Source organism: Cheilinus undulatus, linkage group 14 (genome assembly GCF_018320785.1).
Source record: "Cheilinus undulatus linkage group 14, ASM1832078v1, whole genome shotgun sequence".
Taxonomy (NCBI): domain Eukaryota; kingdom Metazoa; phylum Chordata; class Actinopteri; order Labriformes; family Labridae; genus Cheilinus; species Cheilinus undulatus.
Window position 1 is genome coordinate 49,226,782 of NC_054878.1, and position 16,840 is coordinate 49,243,621.

The following is a 16,840-nucleotide window of genomic DNA, read 5'->3' on the forward strand; positions in this document are numbered from 1 at the left end:
CAGAGAGAAGATCAACACCTTTGATTAAGCAGGATCTGGAAGTCTGATGAGTCCAAGAATGTCCTTCAAGGTCTTTCAGAAGCCTGAAGCTCTCAGACACCCGGTAGGTTCTGGAATGGTAACCAGGGATTGTGAGAGTCTGGCGAGTTAGAGAATGTCGTGTTGTAAAAGAGATCTCGATCTCAACGGGTTTTATCTGGTTAAATAAAGGTTAAATAAAATAAATAACAATTCTCATGAATCTAAACTCAGTACCCCATTATGACAAAGTGAAAACAGAATTGTAGAAACTGTTTCAAATGTATCAAAAATAACTGAAATATCACACTGGCATAAATGTTCAGACCTTTTACTGTAACTGTAGCTCAGGGTCCTCCATGTCTCTGCTCTCTGCTGAGATGTTTCTACACCTTGACTGGAGTCCACCTAAAGCCCCGCCCCTCTCTATAGAAGACCTCTGACAATGATATCAGAGATAAACCAAGGGTCAAAGGTCAGAGGAGCTGCAGAGCTCAGAGACAGGATTGTTGACAGGCACAGATCTGAGGAAGACTACAGAAACATTTCTGCTGCTCTGAAGGTTCCAGAGAGAACAGTGGCCTCCAGAATTCTCACATGAAGAAGTCTAGACCAACCAGGACTCTCCTAGAGCTGGTCCCAGGAGAGAGAAGGGCCTTATCAAGAGAGGAGACCAAGAACCTGATGGTCCCTCTGACTGAGCTCCAGAGATCCTGGAGGAGATGGGACAGTTAGCAAAGATCTCCAAAGCCAAGTGGTCTTTCCTGTTTCTCTCTGAAGAGTCTTCAACTCTCCTCTCCTCCATAAAGTCCAGATCAGTGGAGGCTGCAGTGATGGTTCTCTTTCTAGAACTTTGTCCCATCTCCTCCAGGATCTCTGGAGCTCAGTCAGAGTGACCATCAGGTTCTTGGTCTCCTCTCTCACTTTGTCATGATGGGGTGCTGAGTGTCTATTAAAGAGAATTTAGCTACAGAACAGAGAAAGTGAAGGGGTCTGAGTACTTCCTGAATGGCCTGTGTGTTTATCCTGCTAAGTTCCAGAGTGTTTGTGAGGGATTTACAGTTCCTTGAAGGTTTCTAGGGTGATTTCCAGAGGAATGCTGGTTGCAGACGCTGCTGCAGTTCTTTATTTTTGGTTAATTCTGAGAGGTAACTTCCAGAGGCCTGAACCACTCTTGAATATTTGTCTAGATATTTTCCAATGCCTTTTGGGTTCTATAGAATTTGCAGGTGAAGATTCCTGAAAGTTTCTCCATCGTTTCTTAGGGGTTTCTAGAATGCTGATCCATGACTTCCAGAAGTCAAGAACATAAAAAATGCCCAAAGCCTGGAAGAATCTGGGAGGTGAGTAATTTCTAGAGTGTTGTCTTAGATTTGTAGATGCCTTAGATGTTTGAAAGTATTTTAGAGGATTTCAAGGAGGGCTCTATATTGTCGGTAAGAGTTTCCAGATTCATGGTGGGTTCCAAAATGTTTGCCATGGATTTCTAGAATCCTTGGGGGTGGGCTGTTCTAGGATGGTGATGACTGACTGAATGCATCTGAACGTGAGTTCAGTGTATACCAGCAGCCTTGATGGATGATGGATGTGTAGGGGAGCGTACAGATGCCTGAGGGGTGCTAGAACGTACGCCAGTGAACTCCAGAATCATCAACTGCTCTTGAACCTGTTTCAGGTACTTTCAGAAGCCAAGAGCATTATCCATGGTTCCTCAGTTACTACTAGATTCATGAAAAGTTCTAGAATGTTGGTAAGTGGCTTCCACACACTAAAATGTTCTAGAACTGTGAGTTTCTTTCCAGCTTCCAGGGGATTCTTTAATGTTGGTTAGAGACTTTGAGAAGCCCTGAAGACTCTAGGACTTTGGTGAGGGATTCCAGATTCTTGAAGGATTAGAAAATGCTTTTCAGTGACTCCCAGAGTCCTGGAACTCTTTTAAAAGATTTATCAGGATTTTTAAGATGCAAAATGGATTTCTGATTGTCAATGAGTTCCTTTCAGATTATTAAAAAGTTCTAGGATGTTGGTCAAAGACTTTCAGAAGCCTAGAATTCTACATTCTAGATCCTAGATTGTAGAATTTTTGGAAGGATTTCCAGTTTCCCCTTGATGATTCTGGAAAGTTGGTCTGAAAGTTTTAGAAGTCTTTTAGGGTTTTAAAACTTGGGTGAGGGATTTAAAGAATCCTGAAGGAACTGAGAATATTGGTCAGTGACCTGAAGAGGCAGAACCCATCCTGAATGTTTAAAAGGGACTTTCAGATGCATTAAGTACTTTTGATTTTCTAAAAGTTCCTTCCAGATTTTTGAAAGGTTTTCAAATGTTGGTGAGGGACTTCAACAACCCTTTAGGTTTCTAGAATTCTTAGACAGGGTTATTCATTTTATCTTTGAGGATTCTAGGAGGTTGGTCAGGGACCTTAAGAAGCCTTGAGGGTTTGATGACTGCAGGTGTGCAGGGTTCCAGAAGTAAAAGACTCTAGAATGTGGGTGAAGAACTTCCAGATAAATGAGGCCAGAATGGTCTGAAAAGATGCCGGTGACGTTCAGAGGCATGGAAGGCTCTAGACTGTCTGAAGCCCCTCCAAGCACTGAAGAGTGAAGAGGTATGGTTCCACAAATGTTTCTAGAAAAACTCCAACGGTGTCTGAAACAAAGATGGCAGCTCCAGGTGGTTTAGTCCAGAACAGAGGAAACACCTAGAACCTTGTGCTGTGGGCGAAGCTGTCAGACAAGATGATGTTCTTGTAGAAGTTGTCGGTGCGGGTTGAGCAGTAATCTTTCACCTTGCCGATCATTTGGCTGACAGGGAGGATGGAGGAGGATGAAGATGAGGAGTTAGGCTCCGCCTCTGAGGAGGACGGGGATGACGAGACGCTCTTAGGGCTGATCTGGCTGGAGTAACATTTATCTGCATTCAGGGAGAAGAAAAGGAAAGACAGAGGTGCAGGGATTATGACTCTTAATGAAATATTTACTGAGACATGAGTAAGAAATGTGAGCCTCATTCATTTAATATAAGAAAGAAGTTTGTCATGGAGAAAAGTGGCAGGCAAACCAAACAGATGAACATTTGATAATCGAGTGTGAGTGTTAACACAAACTGAAGCAGAACTTCTGCACCATTCTAGTGTTACAGCTTTAATTATGTCTGTATATTTAAGACCTATTTTACACAGAAGAGGAGTTTACTTATTAAAGCATTCCTGAAGCAGGTTAAACTGACATAGTGAAAGAAACAGTGATATCTGAATTAATTTTCAAAGATATAAAAGCTGGAGGAGGAATGTGAAAGCAACACTTCTAAAACATACAGAATGAATAATTTTATACACATAAAATATGTAAACATCAGAGACGGACTGGGGAATATCCAGTTCCATCCGTTTAAAGTTAACCATCTTAATGTATAACAGTCATGATGGCTTTGTCCCAAAAAAAGCACTTCTAGAAAGTGTCAGATGAGAGAGTATGCTGGGGACAGCTGAGCATTATCTACAGCCTCATGATACAAAACATGTCACAATACAGAGGTCATGGTACAATCCACATCCAACTACAGAGGCCACAAAAAGATATGCATCACAATGGAGAGACCGCAAAACGATACATATCACGATATAGAGACCACAATATGATACGCATCACAATAGAGGGACCACAATATGATACGCATCACAATAGAGGGACCACAATATGATACGCATCACAATAGAGGGACCACAATATGATACGCATCACGATATAGAGACCACAATATGATACGCATCACAATAGAGGGACCACAATATGATACGCATCACAATAGAGGGACCACAATATGATACGCATCACGATTTAGAGACCACAATATGATACGCATCACAATAGAGGGACCACAATATGATATGCATCACGATATAGAGACCACAATATGATACGCATCACAATAGAGGGACCACAATATGATACGCATCACAATAGAGGGACCACAATATGATACGCATCACAATAGAGGACCACAATATGATCGCATCACAATATAGTGACCACAATATGATACTCATCACTATATAGAGACCACAATATGATACGCATCACAATAGAGGGACCACAATATGATATGCATCACGATATAGAGACCACAATATGATACGCATCACAATAGAGGGACCACAATATGATACGCATCACAATAGAGGGACCACAATATGATACGCATCACAATAGAGGGACCACAATATGATACGCATCACGATATAGAGACCACAATATGATACGCATCACAATAGAGGGACCACAATATGATACGCATCACAATAGAGGGACCACAATATGATACGCATCACGATTTAGAGACCACAATATGATACGCATCACAATAGAGGGACCACAATATGATATGCATCACGATATAGAGACCACAATATGATACGCATCACAATAGAGGGACCACAATATGATACGCATCACAATAGAGGGACCACAATATGATACGCATCACAATAGAGGGACCACAATATGATACGCATCACAATAGAGGGACCACAATATGATACGCATCACAATAGAGGGACCACAATATGATACGCATCACGATTTAGAGACCACAATATGATACGCATCACGATATAGAGACCACAATATGATATGCATCACGATAGAGGGACCACAATATGATACGCATCACAATAGAGGGACCACAATATGATACGCATCACAATAGAGGGACCACAATATGATACGCATCACGATTTAGAGACCACAATATGATACGCATCACGATTTAGAGACCACAATATGATACGCATCACGATTTAGAGACCACAATATGATATGCATCACGATATAGAGACCACAATATGATACGCATCACGATATAGAGACCACGATATGATACGCATCACGATATAGAGACCACAGTGGGTATTGTGAAAGGACCACGATATGATAGGTCTTGTGAAACACATTGATTTGGAAATATTAACGTGATGTTATAAGCATGTTTTACACAGAATTCACTACGGCAGCTCTTCTTCATTGTAGATTAAAGTGAAAAGGTATAATTGTTGGGATCTTACACATAAATTCAGATCCTCAGAGGGCAAAGTAAAATGAAAATCTCTTTAGTGAACTGTTAGTGACTGCAAATGCAGTTATCCTTAACTCTTTAAACTAAAAAGGCCCTTTCTGTCTCTAAGAAATATTTTTTCATACGTTTCATACAAAACTTTCCTTTCACGTGCATTTGAAAATCAACTTTTTCCTTACTTCAGGATGAAATGGCACCGCAGAGCTCTTTATCTTCTGTCCGTTCAGGTCTTTACTATAAAGCATAAAGGGCTTATTTCTGATCTTCTGATCCCATTTAGAAGTAAAGGGACATTTTGACTTAACAGCATCATGCATTAATGGTTGTGGCCTAGACTCGCACGCTGAGTCTACTTTTTGTTGCTAACTGCTAATAAGCTGAGTGTTATGTTTGAGATTAGTGTTGCTTTGGTGTTTTACCTTGTTTACTGCACAGCTTGCATGACTCATATCCAACTCCTGGCAGTCTGGTGTTTGAAAAAAAAGAAGTAATAATCTAGTGTCTTTGCTTTTAGCCTTGGTGGCAGCAGACAGACACTATGATCCCTATTATTGGACTGCGCACCACGTGTAACTTGTTTTGGTGTCAGATGCGTTAGGCAGTTTAGCATGTACGATACAAGTTTTAGCAAAGAGCGTGTGATGATATCTTGCGGTATCAATTGTTTTTGTGTACAGGCCTAATGTGGGGTGTAATCATGCTACTTTTAATATTTTGGTAAGGCATCTTAATAAAAAAGCTCCAAATGCACAAGTTTGTGTAAGCTAACATTTAAACTTGTTTATAAGACAAAAGCAGGAAATTCAACTACAGAGACCACAGAGACCTCTGTTTTCATTGTTACTGAAACCATCCTTCAGAACATCTTCAAAGTAGAGGAGGACTGAGAGGACAACATTTATTGTCGTTTGACAAAGTTAACCTGAGAAAATACAAATTGTGGTTTTTAAAATGCAGTTTAATTTATTAAGGGGAAAAAGCCATCCAAACCTACCTGGCCTTATGTGAAAAAGTCACTGCCCCCTCCATTGTTAAAGCATGAATTAACTCTGATTAACCACAGTTTTTATAAAGCTGAGTTCAGTTTCACCATCCACACCAAGACCTGATCCCTGCCAGACCTGCTGGATCCAGAACCCTTAACTAGAACCGGTCTGACAGTGAAGTAGACTAGAAGATCTACAACACATCATGGAACCATCTAAAGAAGAACAGATGAGGAACAAAGTCTCTGACATCTGTCAGTCTGAAAGGGTTACAGAGACATTTCTAAGGCTTTGGGACTCTGAGAGTCATTACCCACAACTGGAGAAAACTGTGAACAGAGGTGAACCTTCCCAGGAGAGGCCGGCCTACCAACATGACTCCAAGAGAACATGGACAACTCATCCAGGAGATCCCAGAAGAACCCAGGACCACATCTAAAGACCTGCAGGCCTCATTGACTCAGTTAAGGTCAGAGGTCATGACTCAACAATCAGAAAGAGACTGGGCAACAATGGCATCATGGGAGAGTTCCAAGACCAAAACCACTGCTGACCAAAAAGAACACAAAGACTCGTCTCACATTTGACGGAAAACATCCTGATGATCCCCAAGACTTCTGGGAAATATTCTGAGGACTGACCAGACAGAAGAGGAACTTTCTGGAAGGTGAGTGGCCCACTCCATCCGAAGTAAGACTAACGTTTGATCAGAAGAACATCAGACCAACAGTCAGACATGGTGGTGGTAGTGTGATGGTCTGGACCAGGACCTGGACCACTAGAACCATGAATTCTGCTCTCTAGCAGAAAATCCTGAAGGAGAATGTCCGACCATCAGTTCATGACCTCAAGCTCAAGACCACTTAGGTTATGGAGCAGGACCATGATCCCAAACACACCAGCAAGTCCACCTCTGAATGGACTAAAGACTAATGAAGGTTCTGGAGCGGTCTAGTCAACGTCTGGACTTAGATCTGACTGAGATGCTGTGGCAGGACCTTCAACAGGCCGTTCATGCTGGAAAACCCTCGAATGCTGGGTTAAAACTATTCTGCAGAGAAGAATGGGACAACATTCCTCCCCAGTGATGAGAGAGACTCACTGACAGTTATCACAACCACCAAGGATGGAACATCCAGGTATTAGGGGATGACTGTTTGACACAGAGCCAGGTAGGTTTGGATGACTTTTCCCTTAATAAAGGAAATCATCATTTAAAAACTGACTCTTGTTTTTTATGGTTACCTTGAACTAATATTAAAATATGTCTGATGATCTGAAACATTTCAGTGTGACAAATATGCAAAAACAATAAGGAATCAGGGAGGGAACAATTTCTTCTTCACAGCACTTCTTTTCAACATTTTTTAAATCTTTGATTCATGGATGCTGATCGGGTTTGGGTCCCAAAGGTTGCCTCTGAGTCAGATTTGGATGGGGTCTAGCCTTGGGAAACCTCGTAGCGACTGAGTTTGAGAATCTCACCACGTCTGAAGAAAAAAACATTGGGAAAGAAAAAGTGTTTGTGCCTTGTGTTGTGATGAGGTTAAAGGTCAGTGAATTGGAGCCGGAGCCATGCGATGGCCGTCCAATCAAAATGAAAAATCTGATCCAGAAGATCAGTTTGAGCAGAGACTAGCAATATACCATCCCCTCCCTTATAAACAGCATTATTATAGAATCAACATTCCACACTTCGGTCTCATGATGACGAGAGAGCCAGCTCCATCTGAGGATCAGGGCTGAGAGTTCTGGGGTTTTGATCTACAAAAGACAATTGCAGTTAAATCCTGTTCTTGAAAACTGATCAAGCCTTCATTCCCTGATAAAACACAAAGTTCCTCTCAGCCTTCAATCTGTTCCTGTTCTTTTAAAAGTCTGACAGTGATTGCTACCTCATGTTACTCTCACAGAGGTGGCTGCCCTCTATTCTCTGAGTGAATGAAAAGATTTATATGGAACGGAGCCGTTCACACATCCATCTCTATGAGCTCTGCATGTCTGTCACAAACCCTTGGTATGAGCTTCACCAGGCATTCTAGTCTTTTAGGATTCTGGGATTAGTCGGTTCTGCTTTCTTTCTTTCTGCAAGAAAACAATTTTAAACCACCAACAGATGATACAACCAAGTCACCTGGTATATAAAAACATGCTCCCTTATCCACTCGATTCCTGCACAGCAGATGTAGTTAGACAACTACTAATGCTGTTATGTATGGATGTCATAGGCTGCCATTGTTTCAGACCTTGAAATCTCCCATTATTGCTGTGTGGTTCTCCTGAGGTCTGAACAGGATTGGAAGCATATGGACCAATGTGTGGTACAAAATAAACACGCATGCTGCGTCTGACAGGCCAAGCTTCCTGGTCAGCTTCACACTTCTGTCCAGGCTGCCAATGAAAACATAAAGGCGCTCAATCGATCTGTGTTGAAACAAAGCCAGTGACTCTGTAATTGACTGGCTTTGTCTGAAGAGAATTCTGCATTTCACTTAAATAAGAACATGTGGCGATGTTGGCAGAAGTCTGAGAACAAATGTTGAACATGGTAAACTGAACAGGAAGTGATTATTTCAGCCATAAACAGAGAGGATATGAGGCATTTCAACATCAGCACCTTAGACCAAGATATTAACACAGCAATGACTGCTAACGCTAGCCAACCTTATCAACTGTGGATGTTATAAACTGGTTCCACAGCCAACTCCTAAAAAGTTGGAGCACTGGGCTGAATGTAAAGAAAACAGAACGCAGTACTTTTGAATTCCTATACACCAATACTCTATCAAAAATAGAACAAAAAACACATCAGATGGTAAAGCTGAGACATTTTACCATTTCATAAAAATTTAGCTTTTTTTGAATTTAGTGCCAGCAACACATCTCAACAAAAGGCAGGAAAAGTAAGTGTTACTGATGAACAACAGATGGAAGAGCATTTTAGAGCAGGAACATGGCTGGGTGTAAAAGGAACATTTTAGAGAGGCAGAGTCTCTCAGAAGTAGAGATGGCAGAGGTTCACCAATCTCTGAAGACAATGTTGAAAAATTGTGGAACAACTTCAGAAAAATGTTCCTCAACAAAAAAAAAGGGTAGGGTTAGGGTTAGACGCTGAATCTCCTCCATCTACAGTCCATAATATCATCAACAGATTCAGAGAATCTGGAGAAATCTCTGAGAGCAAGGGACAAGGCTGAAGGGGCCCTCAAAGGCCACGTCATTAAAAACAGACATGACTCTGTACTGACATCACTGCATGGGCTCAGGAACATTCCAGAAATCATCGTCAGTCAACACAGTTGGCCGTGCCATCCACCAATGACAGTTAAAGCTGGATCATGGAGAGAAGACGCCATATGTGAACAGGATCCAGAACCACCGCCGTCTTCTCTGGACCAAAGCTCATTTAACATGGACTGAGGAAACATGGAAAACTGTTCTGTGGTCAGAGGAAAGCACAGACGCCGTGTCCTGTGGACTAAAGAGGATCTCGAGCATCCAGCTTGTTCTCCTGGCTCAGGTCTAAAGCCTGCATCTCTGATGGTATGGGGTTGCATTAGTGCCTATGGCGTGGGCAGCTCTAACATCTGGAAAGGAACTATCACTGCTGAACAGCAGAGAGAGCTTTTAGAGCAACATACAGCGCTTAACAAATGTATTAGTCCTAACCACAGTCAGGTTTCTGCCACAGCTGCCCTAAATTAACAGCATTGGTAATTACCAAAATCATTTTGATGTTTCTGCAATGGTTAATACACCAATATGTAGAAGCTCTTTAACCCAAATGATAATTTTAATGCTAAAATAGAATTATTATTGTTATCCATTAATTTTCAGATTTACTGATTTACAAAAAAACTGTAAAAATATTAACGCACATTAATATTTCTGATGAATATGTCAGATTATAGTTATTTACTGTCATTCCTGAACAGAAAAATGAGTTTTAGTGGTTGAATGTTATGCTTGATTCACTTCTGACTTCTCAGAGAAGCCCAGTGAGCCGGCTCAAATTTGGGTGAATTCAGTTTGAAATTCCTCATTCCTGTTCAAAATGGTAAAACGTGGAGAGCTGACTGAAAATGAAAGAGTCCGCATTAAAGCACTTCATGATGCTGGATGGTCTCTGAGACAGAGATGACAGGTGGGCTAATACATTTGTTAAGCTCTGTATGCTCCCATCCAGACAACGTCTCTGTCAGGGAAGGCTGCAACTATTTCAGCAACATGCTAAACCACATACCACATCCATCACAACAGCATGGCTTCACAGGAGAAGAATCCAGGTCCTGAACTAATCTGCCTGCAGTCCAGACCTTTCACCAACAGAAAACATTTGGAGCATCAGAAAAGGAAGAAGACCCAGGACTGTTGAGCAGCTAGAATCTTACATCAGACAAGAATGGAACAACATTCCTCTCCATCAGCTGGTCTCCTCACTTCCAGATGTTTACAGACTGTTGTTAAAGAAGAGGGGATGCTACACAGTGGTAAACACTGTCCCTACTTTTTTGAGATGTGTTGCTACCATCAAAGTCAAACTGAGCTAATATTTTCCTGAAATGTTAAAAATCTCAGTTTAATCTCTGATAGTTTTTTGTTTTATGGAGAAAACAATATGAGTTTATGAGATTTAATCACTGCATTGTGTTTTATATTTTTATTTAAATTTATTTAACCAGAAGAACCTCACTGAGATCAACAATCTAATTTACAAGTGTCCTGTTTTATTTACATCTTTACACCCAGTGCCCCAACTTTTTTGGAATGCGGGTTGTATTTCATGATGATGCTGAAGCTCCTCGGTGACAAAATATCCCAAAAAAAATTCAGTTTTTGTTTTTCGTCTGCATGATCATTTTTCGGCAGATTGCCAGTAAACATAATGACTGTTGTTTCTATCTTGTGCAGCTGCATTTGGTTCCTCAGGGGAGACGTCTGTTTTTAAATCAGAGCACATGAGATGAAAATGAACTGAGTTTCTAGAAAACTACTGAAAAGTGATGCATAACCTGTAATAATTTATTCAAATCAATGCATGAGGACATGCCAAGCTTTACTGCCTAATACTCCTTTATAATTTGAAGGAATGTGCCTTTAGGGTGAATAGTGGGGTTTGCTAAAGTGCATGTAAGGCCAGTCATCTTTAAAGGAAGGTACTACAACATAAAACAGTAATGCATTTTCAGAATCACTGCTGCTAACATCTGGTAATGGTTCATTTATTGCCGAGGACAGCCTTTATTTTCATCTGTCCAGTTCAGCAGGTCTGCACCAATATTTCCCCCCTGTTGCTGGGAATGTCACCCTCAGTGTAAAGTGTTGGGCTGCTTTTTGGGCCAACACCAGCATCCTTTAGAAGCTGGAACACTTGGATGTATTTTGAGGTAACTCAGCCAAAGCACTGAAGCAGAACATATAGTATCAACGCCAAATCAAGCACATATGTTCTATGAGCTCCACCTATGGCGCCTGAAAAGACAGTCTTATTATTTTGGAGCAGGGGTTATTTAGCTGGTCTTTCAGTGTTTCCATCAAACAGTCTGCTTTGGTTTAGCATGTTTGGTCCAGTATATCCTCGTCTTTCCTGAGAGTCCATAGCCAACGTATATCCAGTCTCAGTGTGAGCCAGAATCAGATGAAGGACTGACGATGAACAGTCAGTGTTTCCACCTGATTTAAAATGATTTAAAGGTTTTCAGATCCCATCCACTTTTTCAGTTTTGTTATGTTGCAGCCTGATTCAACCCTATGCAACAGCTCTGTAAGTGTAGCTCAGGTTCCTCTGTAAGTGTAGCTCAGGTTCCTCTGTAACTGTAGCTCAGGTTCCTCTGTAAGTGTAGCTCAGGTTCCTCTGTAAGTGTAGCTCAGGTTCCTCTGTAACTGTAGCTCAGGTTCCTCTGTAAGTGTAGCTCAGGTTCCTCTGTAACTGTAGCTCAGGTTCCTCTGTAAGTGTAGCTCAGGTTCCTCTGTAAGTGTAGCTCAGGTTCCTCTGTAAGTGTAGCTCAGGTTCCTCTGTAAGTGTAGCTCAGGTTCCTCCGTAAGTGTAGCTCAGGTTCCTCCATGTCTCTGCTGAGATGTTTCTACATCTTGACTGGAGTCCACCTGTGCTAAATTAACCTGATTGGACAGGATTCTAAAGCCACGCCCCTCTCTTAAGTAGGCCTCACAGCTGACAGTGATATCAGAGCAGAAACCAAGGGTCGAAGGTCAGAGGAGCTGCAGAGCTCAGAGAAAGGATTGACCTGGGGAAGACTACAGAAACATTTCTGCTGCTCTGAAGGTTCCAGAGAGAACAGTGGCCTCCAGAATTCTCACATGAAGAAGTCTAGACCAAACAGGACTATTCAAGAGCTGGTCACCATCGGGGGAGAAGGACCTTAGAGAGAGAGGAGACCAAGAACCTGATGGTCCCTCTGAGTGATAAAAAATAATGGTTAAATTCATTTTCAGCTCTGGAAACAGCACAGAACATGGGAGTTTGGTACGTAAAGGTAGAATCAACTGATCAGAGACATCACTGTGACACTGAAGGATTGTGGGTAAAGTGGTGCTGGTGACTGAAAAGGCAGATAAACCACATTTCCTTAAAAGGAGGTCAATAAAATCTGAAACAGTGTCTTCTATGTGACCATGCATTATCGTTTGTCATTCTAACATCATGGCTAAAAGCAGCAGATGATGGGTGGTAGGAGGAGGAAGGCCTCTGCTCAATCTCTGGGCTTTAGCTCCTCTCTCAGTCTTCTTTGGTATGAAAAAGATGCTGCATCACTGATCCCTGCCTAGTTAAACAAAGAAGAACTGACATTGTCTCACTCAGTCAGGCGTCTCTTCTTCTGTTGATTGCTACCTTTATGTTTCTCAGGGACAGGGTCTAGAAGAGTCAGGCGTCTCTTCTAGACCCTGTCCCAGAGAAACATAAAGGTAGCAGTCAACAGATCGTAGCTCTATCGTAACTGCTCTAGCATCCTGGACCATCACTGAACACTAGACACCTCTGATCATCTCTGAGGGGAACACTGAAGACGACTCAGTCCAATGAATCTGACTCCTCCATGCTGAGTGCCTCTATATCCACCATGAAGGGCACTTCAGGACAAACTGGGGGCTAAACTGGTGTCAGAGCTGTAGGTCTGCTCATAAACATGTTTATGGACAGATCCTTGGACATCTGGAAACCTCGTTTCAGGACAGAGACAGCAGAGATGCTAAATGTCAGAAAGCAAACACAGTTTATGCTATAGTAAATCTTTCAGTTGGATTTTTGACATTTTAGGGCCTTTAGCTGCAACAAAAACTGTTTTTAAAGTGGAACTAATCCCCAGAGTCTCAGCTGAGGTGAATCCACCCAGAAGCTCCAAAACATTCTTTCAGGATATCACGGACAGGGCTGAGAGGGAGGGGGGAATGTGGTTATTAGCAAAACGCCAGAACCATTTAAGGTCGACTGACCACGGGTATCTGAGTGAGAAACCATGACACGGTGTTCAGAAGAAGTGCTTGTCCCCTTGGATGTTTAACTTTTATTACATATTATTATATTATATAAATCAATAATGGTCAATATAACTTGGCTTTTATTGACAAAAAAGAAGACACAAAACTCTTTTTAATGTAAAAACAGATTTCTACAAAGTAATGTCAGTTTATTAGAAATATTTAAGATACAAGTAAGTGACTGCACAAATATTCCTCCTTCTAGTCAGTCTTTAGTAGACTCTCCTTCGTCTGCAGTCCCAGCTCTGAGTCCGTGTGGATAGGTCTGAGTCTCTCTGGGTCTGTGTGGATAGGTCTCAGTCTCTCTGAGTCTGTGTGGATAGGTCTGAGTCTCTCTGAGTCTGTGTGGATAGGTCTCAGTCTCTCTGGGTCTGTGTGGATAGGTCTCAGTCTCTCTGAGTCTGTGTGGATAGGTCTCAGTCTCTCTGAGTCTGTGTGGATAGGTCTCAGTCTCTCTGGGTCTGTGTGGATAGGTCTCAGTCTCTCTGAGTCTGTGTGGATAGGTCTCAGTCTCTCTGAGTCTGTGTGGATAGGTCTCAGTCTCTCTGAGTCTGTGTGGATAGGTCTCAGTCTCTCTGAGTCTGTGTGGATAGGTCTCAGTCTCTCTGGGTCTGTGTGGATAGGTCTCAGTCTCTCTGGGTCTGTGTGGATAGGTCTCAGTCTCTCTGGGTCTGTGTGGATAGGTCTCAGTCTCTCTGGGTCTGTGTGGATAGGTCTCAGTCTCTCTGGGTCTGTGTGGATAGGTCTCAGTCTCTGAGTCTGTGTGGATAGGTCTCAGTCTCTCTGAGTCTGTGTGGATAGGTCTCAGTCTCTCTGAGTCTGTGTGGATAGGTCTCAGTCTCTCTGGGTCTGTGTGGATAGGTCTCAGTCTCTCTGGGTCTGTGTGGATAGGTCTCACTCAGCTCTGAGTCTGTGTTAGAGGCTGACATTTTTTTGGGAATCCCACGGGATTCCTGCGGGATTCCCGTGGGATGGGAGTCAACTTTACTATTAATCACGTGATTGGGACGGTACAGGATAAAAAGTTAACGGGAGCAGACGGGAGCAGGAACCAACCAATAGGACGATAAAACAAAACAAAAAACATAGGAAAGGCACCGCCATTTTGTAGTTTTCTTTCAATAAGCCTACACTGTAATGCAAGTCAAAAGAACTACACGGCCCAGAAGCCAACCGTGCTTCTGGCCGCTGCTTTCTGCCGGAATTCAAAGAAGAACAGCAATGGAGGGAGCAAACGCTAGCGGAGAATCTGATGTGGTAAAAACTGATTTGCAACGCAAAGTCAGAAGTAATGACCTGTCTATTAAGCTCACAGAACTGGCAGGGAAGTCGCAAACATTACTGAACTTCATGAGAATCAAGCATTGACGGTGTTAACACGCTGTATGCTGCTTGTAAAATGTGTTTAGTCTTAGTCAAGTACACCAGTGTGTCAGGGACGAGTGGTCTTAAGAGGCAAATTCTGGAAAGAATCAGCTAAGCATCTCTTCATTCGTCAAACGCAAATTACCATCGGGTGTCAAGTCTCGTCTGACCAACAAAATTGCTCACATGAGCTGCTCGACAATGGAGCCTAATACGGAGGTAATGTGCAGGTGGAAGACATACTGCCGTGTGCACGCACAGTCTCCCGTCATGTTAAAGGAGAGTATGAGAAAATCAAACAACTGGTCGTGGAAGAGCTCTGTCAGGTGCGTCACGTCGCACTATTTTGTAATACAAAAATTCTTCCTTGATATCATGCAGTAAACTATCATCTATAGATTTCCTAACACTAGATCTCTTTTTCCATCTTTTTACACTGCTTAATCTCTCAATATTCTAAATTGGTCATCTGTTTTACATGTAAGATATTTTTAGGGCCAGTAACAATATACTGAATTCCTTTTGTGCAGACTAGAGACCACGCTGTAACCACAGACCTTTGGACAGAGAAGAGGACCAACACACACTGCATCACTGTTTCAGTCCATTACATTCTTGATTGGGAGATGGTGAACTGAATCCTGGCCACAAGGGAGATGGAGGGTGTCAAATCCAGTGACTACATCAGAAAGACTGTGGAGGGAATACAAAAATGCCAAATTATATTGACTATGATTGATTTATAAAATGAGTAAGGGGTTCAAAATTTTAATAGGCTCTGTGTTCAAATGTAAATATTTTCTGTCATCTTTATACAATCTAATGATGAGGAGTTTCCTCATGCTGTGGTGACTGAGAGTCGAACAGCTAAATGTCTGCTGGGGTTGAATTACATCACAAAACTGCTACACCAACAAAATAAATAATTAGTTAATAAAATATTGCTACAGTACTTTAAATATCCTGTATCAGATATCCACATGCTGCTATGTGTAACATGGCTACGCTCTGCTGCTCTCTCTGCACTCTACTCTTGTAGCCCTCCTCCACCCCAGCTCCTCCTTTCTCCTGCTTCTGTCTCTCTGTTGTTACTGACGGCTGCTCTGCTCTGGGCTTTGCTGCTTCTCTCCCTGCCTTATGCCTAGCATTATTCCTTATCTGCTAATAAAGACATTTAATAGCCACAAACCAAGAAGTTGTTCCTTCTTTTCTAATATCCATCTAACTTCATGTTTACTATCATCACCATGGCTGTGTTTGTTGTGCTTCCTCCTCCGGTCAGCCTGCTTCTGATTGGCTATTGAGTCATACCAGGTGACAATCCACAGAGAGCATGTTGTTAGCGTTCCCCTGACACATGTGATCGTAAAGATCGAACATGTTTAACATCTTCCATCTCAAAGTAGACTGGCTGCCATCGTCCTGTAGATCAGGGCGGGTAAACTCTCCTCACACCACTGACAATCTGTGAGGGTAATCTTTTAAACCATTAAATAATCAAGCCACTGCTGACTTTGTAATAATAATAACAATAATATCTTGAATTTATATAGCGCCTTTCAAGAAACACTTTACAGGAACACATAGACATGGACAAACTATGTGAGGGTAGGATGAGTGTGAGGGTGGTTTAGTGAAGACTGTAGGCTGTGGTGAACAGGTGGTGCTTGAGACGTTTTTTGAAAATGTCCAGAGATGGAGCGCTATGGATGTCTGCAGGAAGAGTGTTCCAGAGGGTGGGGCTGCAGCACTGAAGGCTCTGTCTCCATAGGTTCAGAGTTTGGTTTTGGGCATGGAAAGTAGGCCGGTGTCTGAAGATGGAAGGTTGCGGGATGGTGTGTATGGATGGAGGAGATCAGAAAGGTACTGGGGAGCCAGAGCATGGAGAGATTTGTATGTGAGGA

General features: G+C 42.2%; 1 protein-coding gene across 3 annotated transcripts in view; it reads right to left on the reverse strand.

Annotated features, from left to right (window-relative positions):
• Positions 1 to 941: 941 nt before the first annotated feature.
• adgrg6 (adhesion G protein-coupled receptor G6) overlaps positions 942 to 16,840 on the reverse strand; it is a 117,918-nt gene continuing 102,019 nt past the window's right edge. For all 3 annotated transcript variants that reach the window (XM_041804575.1, XM_041804574.1, XM_041804572.1), the window contains one exon: positions 942 to 2,928. In XM_041804575.1, coding sequence (XP_041660509.1) covers positions 2,717 to 2,928 — 212 coding nt within the window. In that variant the 3' untranslated portion in view covers positions 942 to 2,716. The remainder of the gene's footprint in view (positions 2,929 to 16,840) is intronic.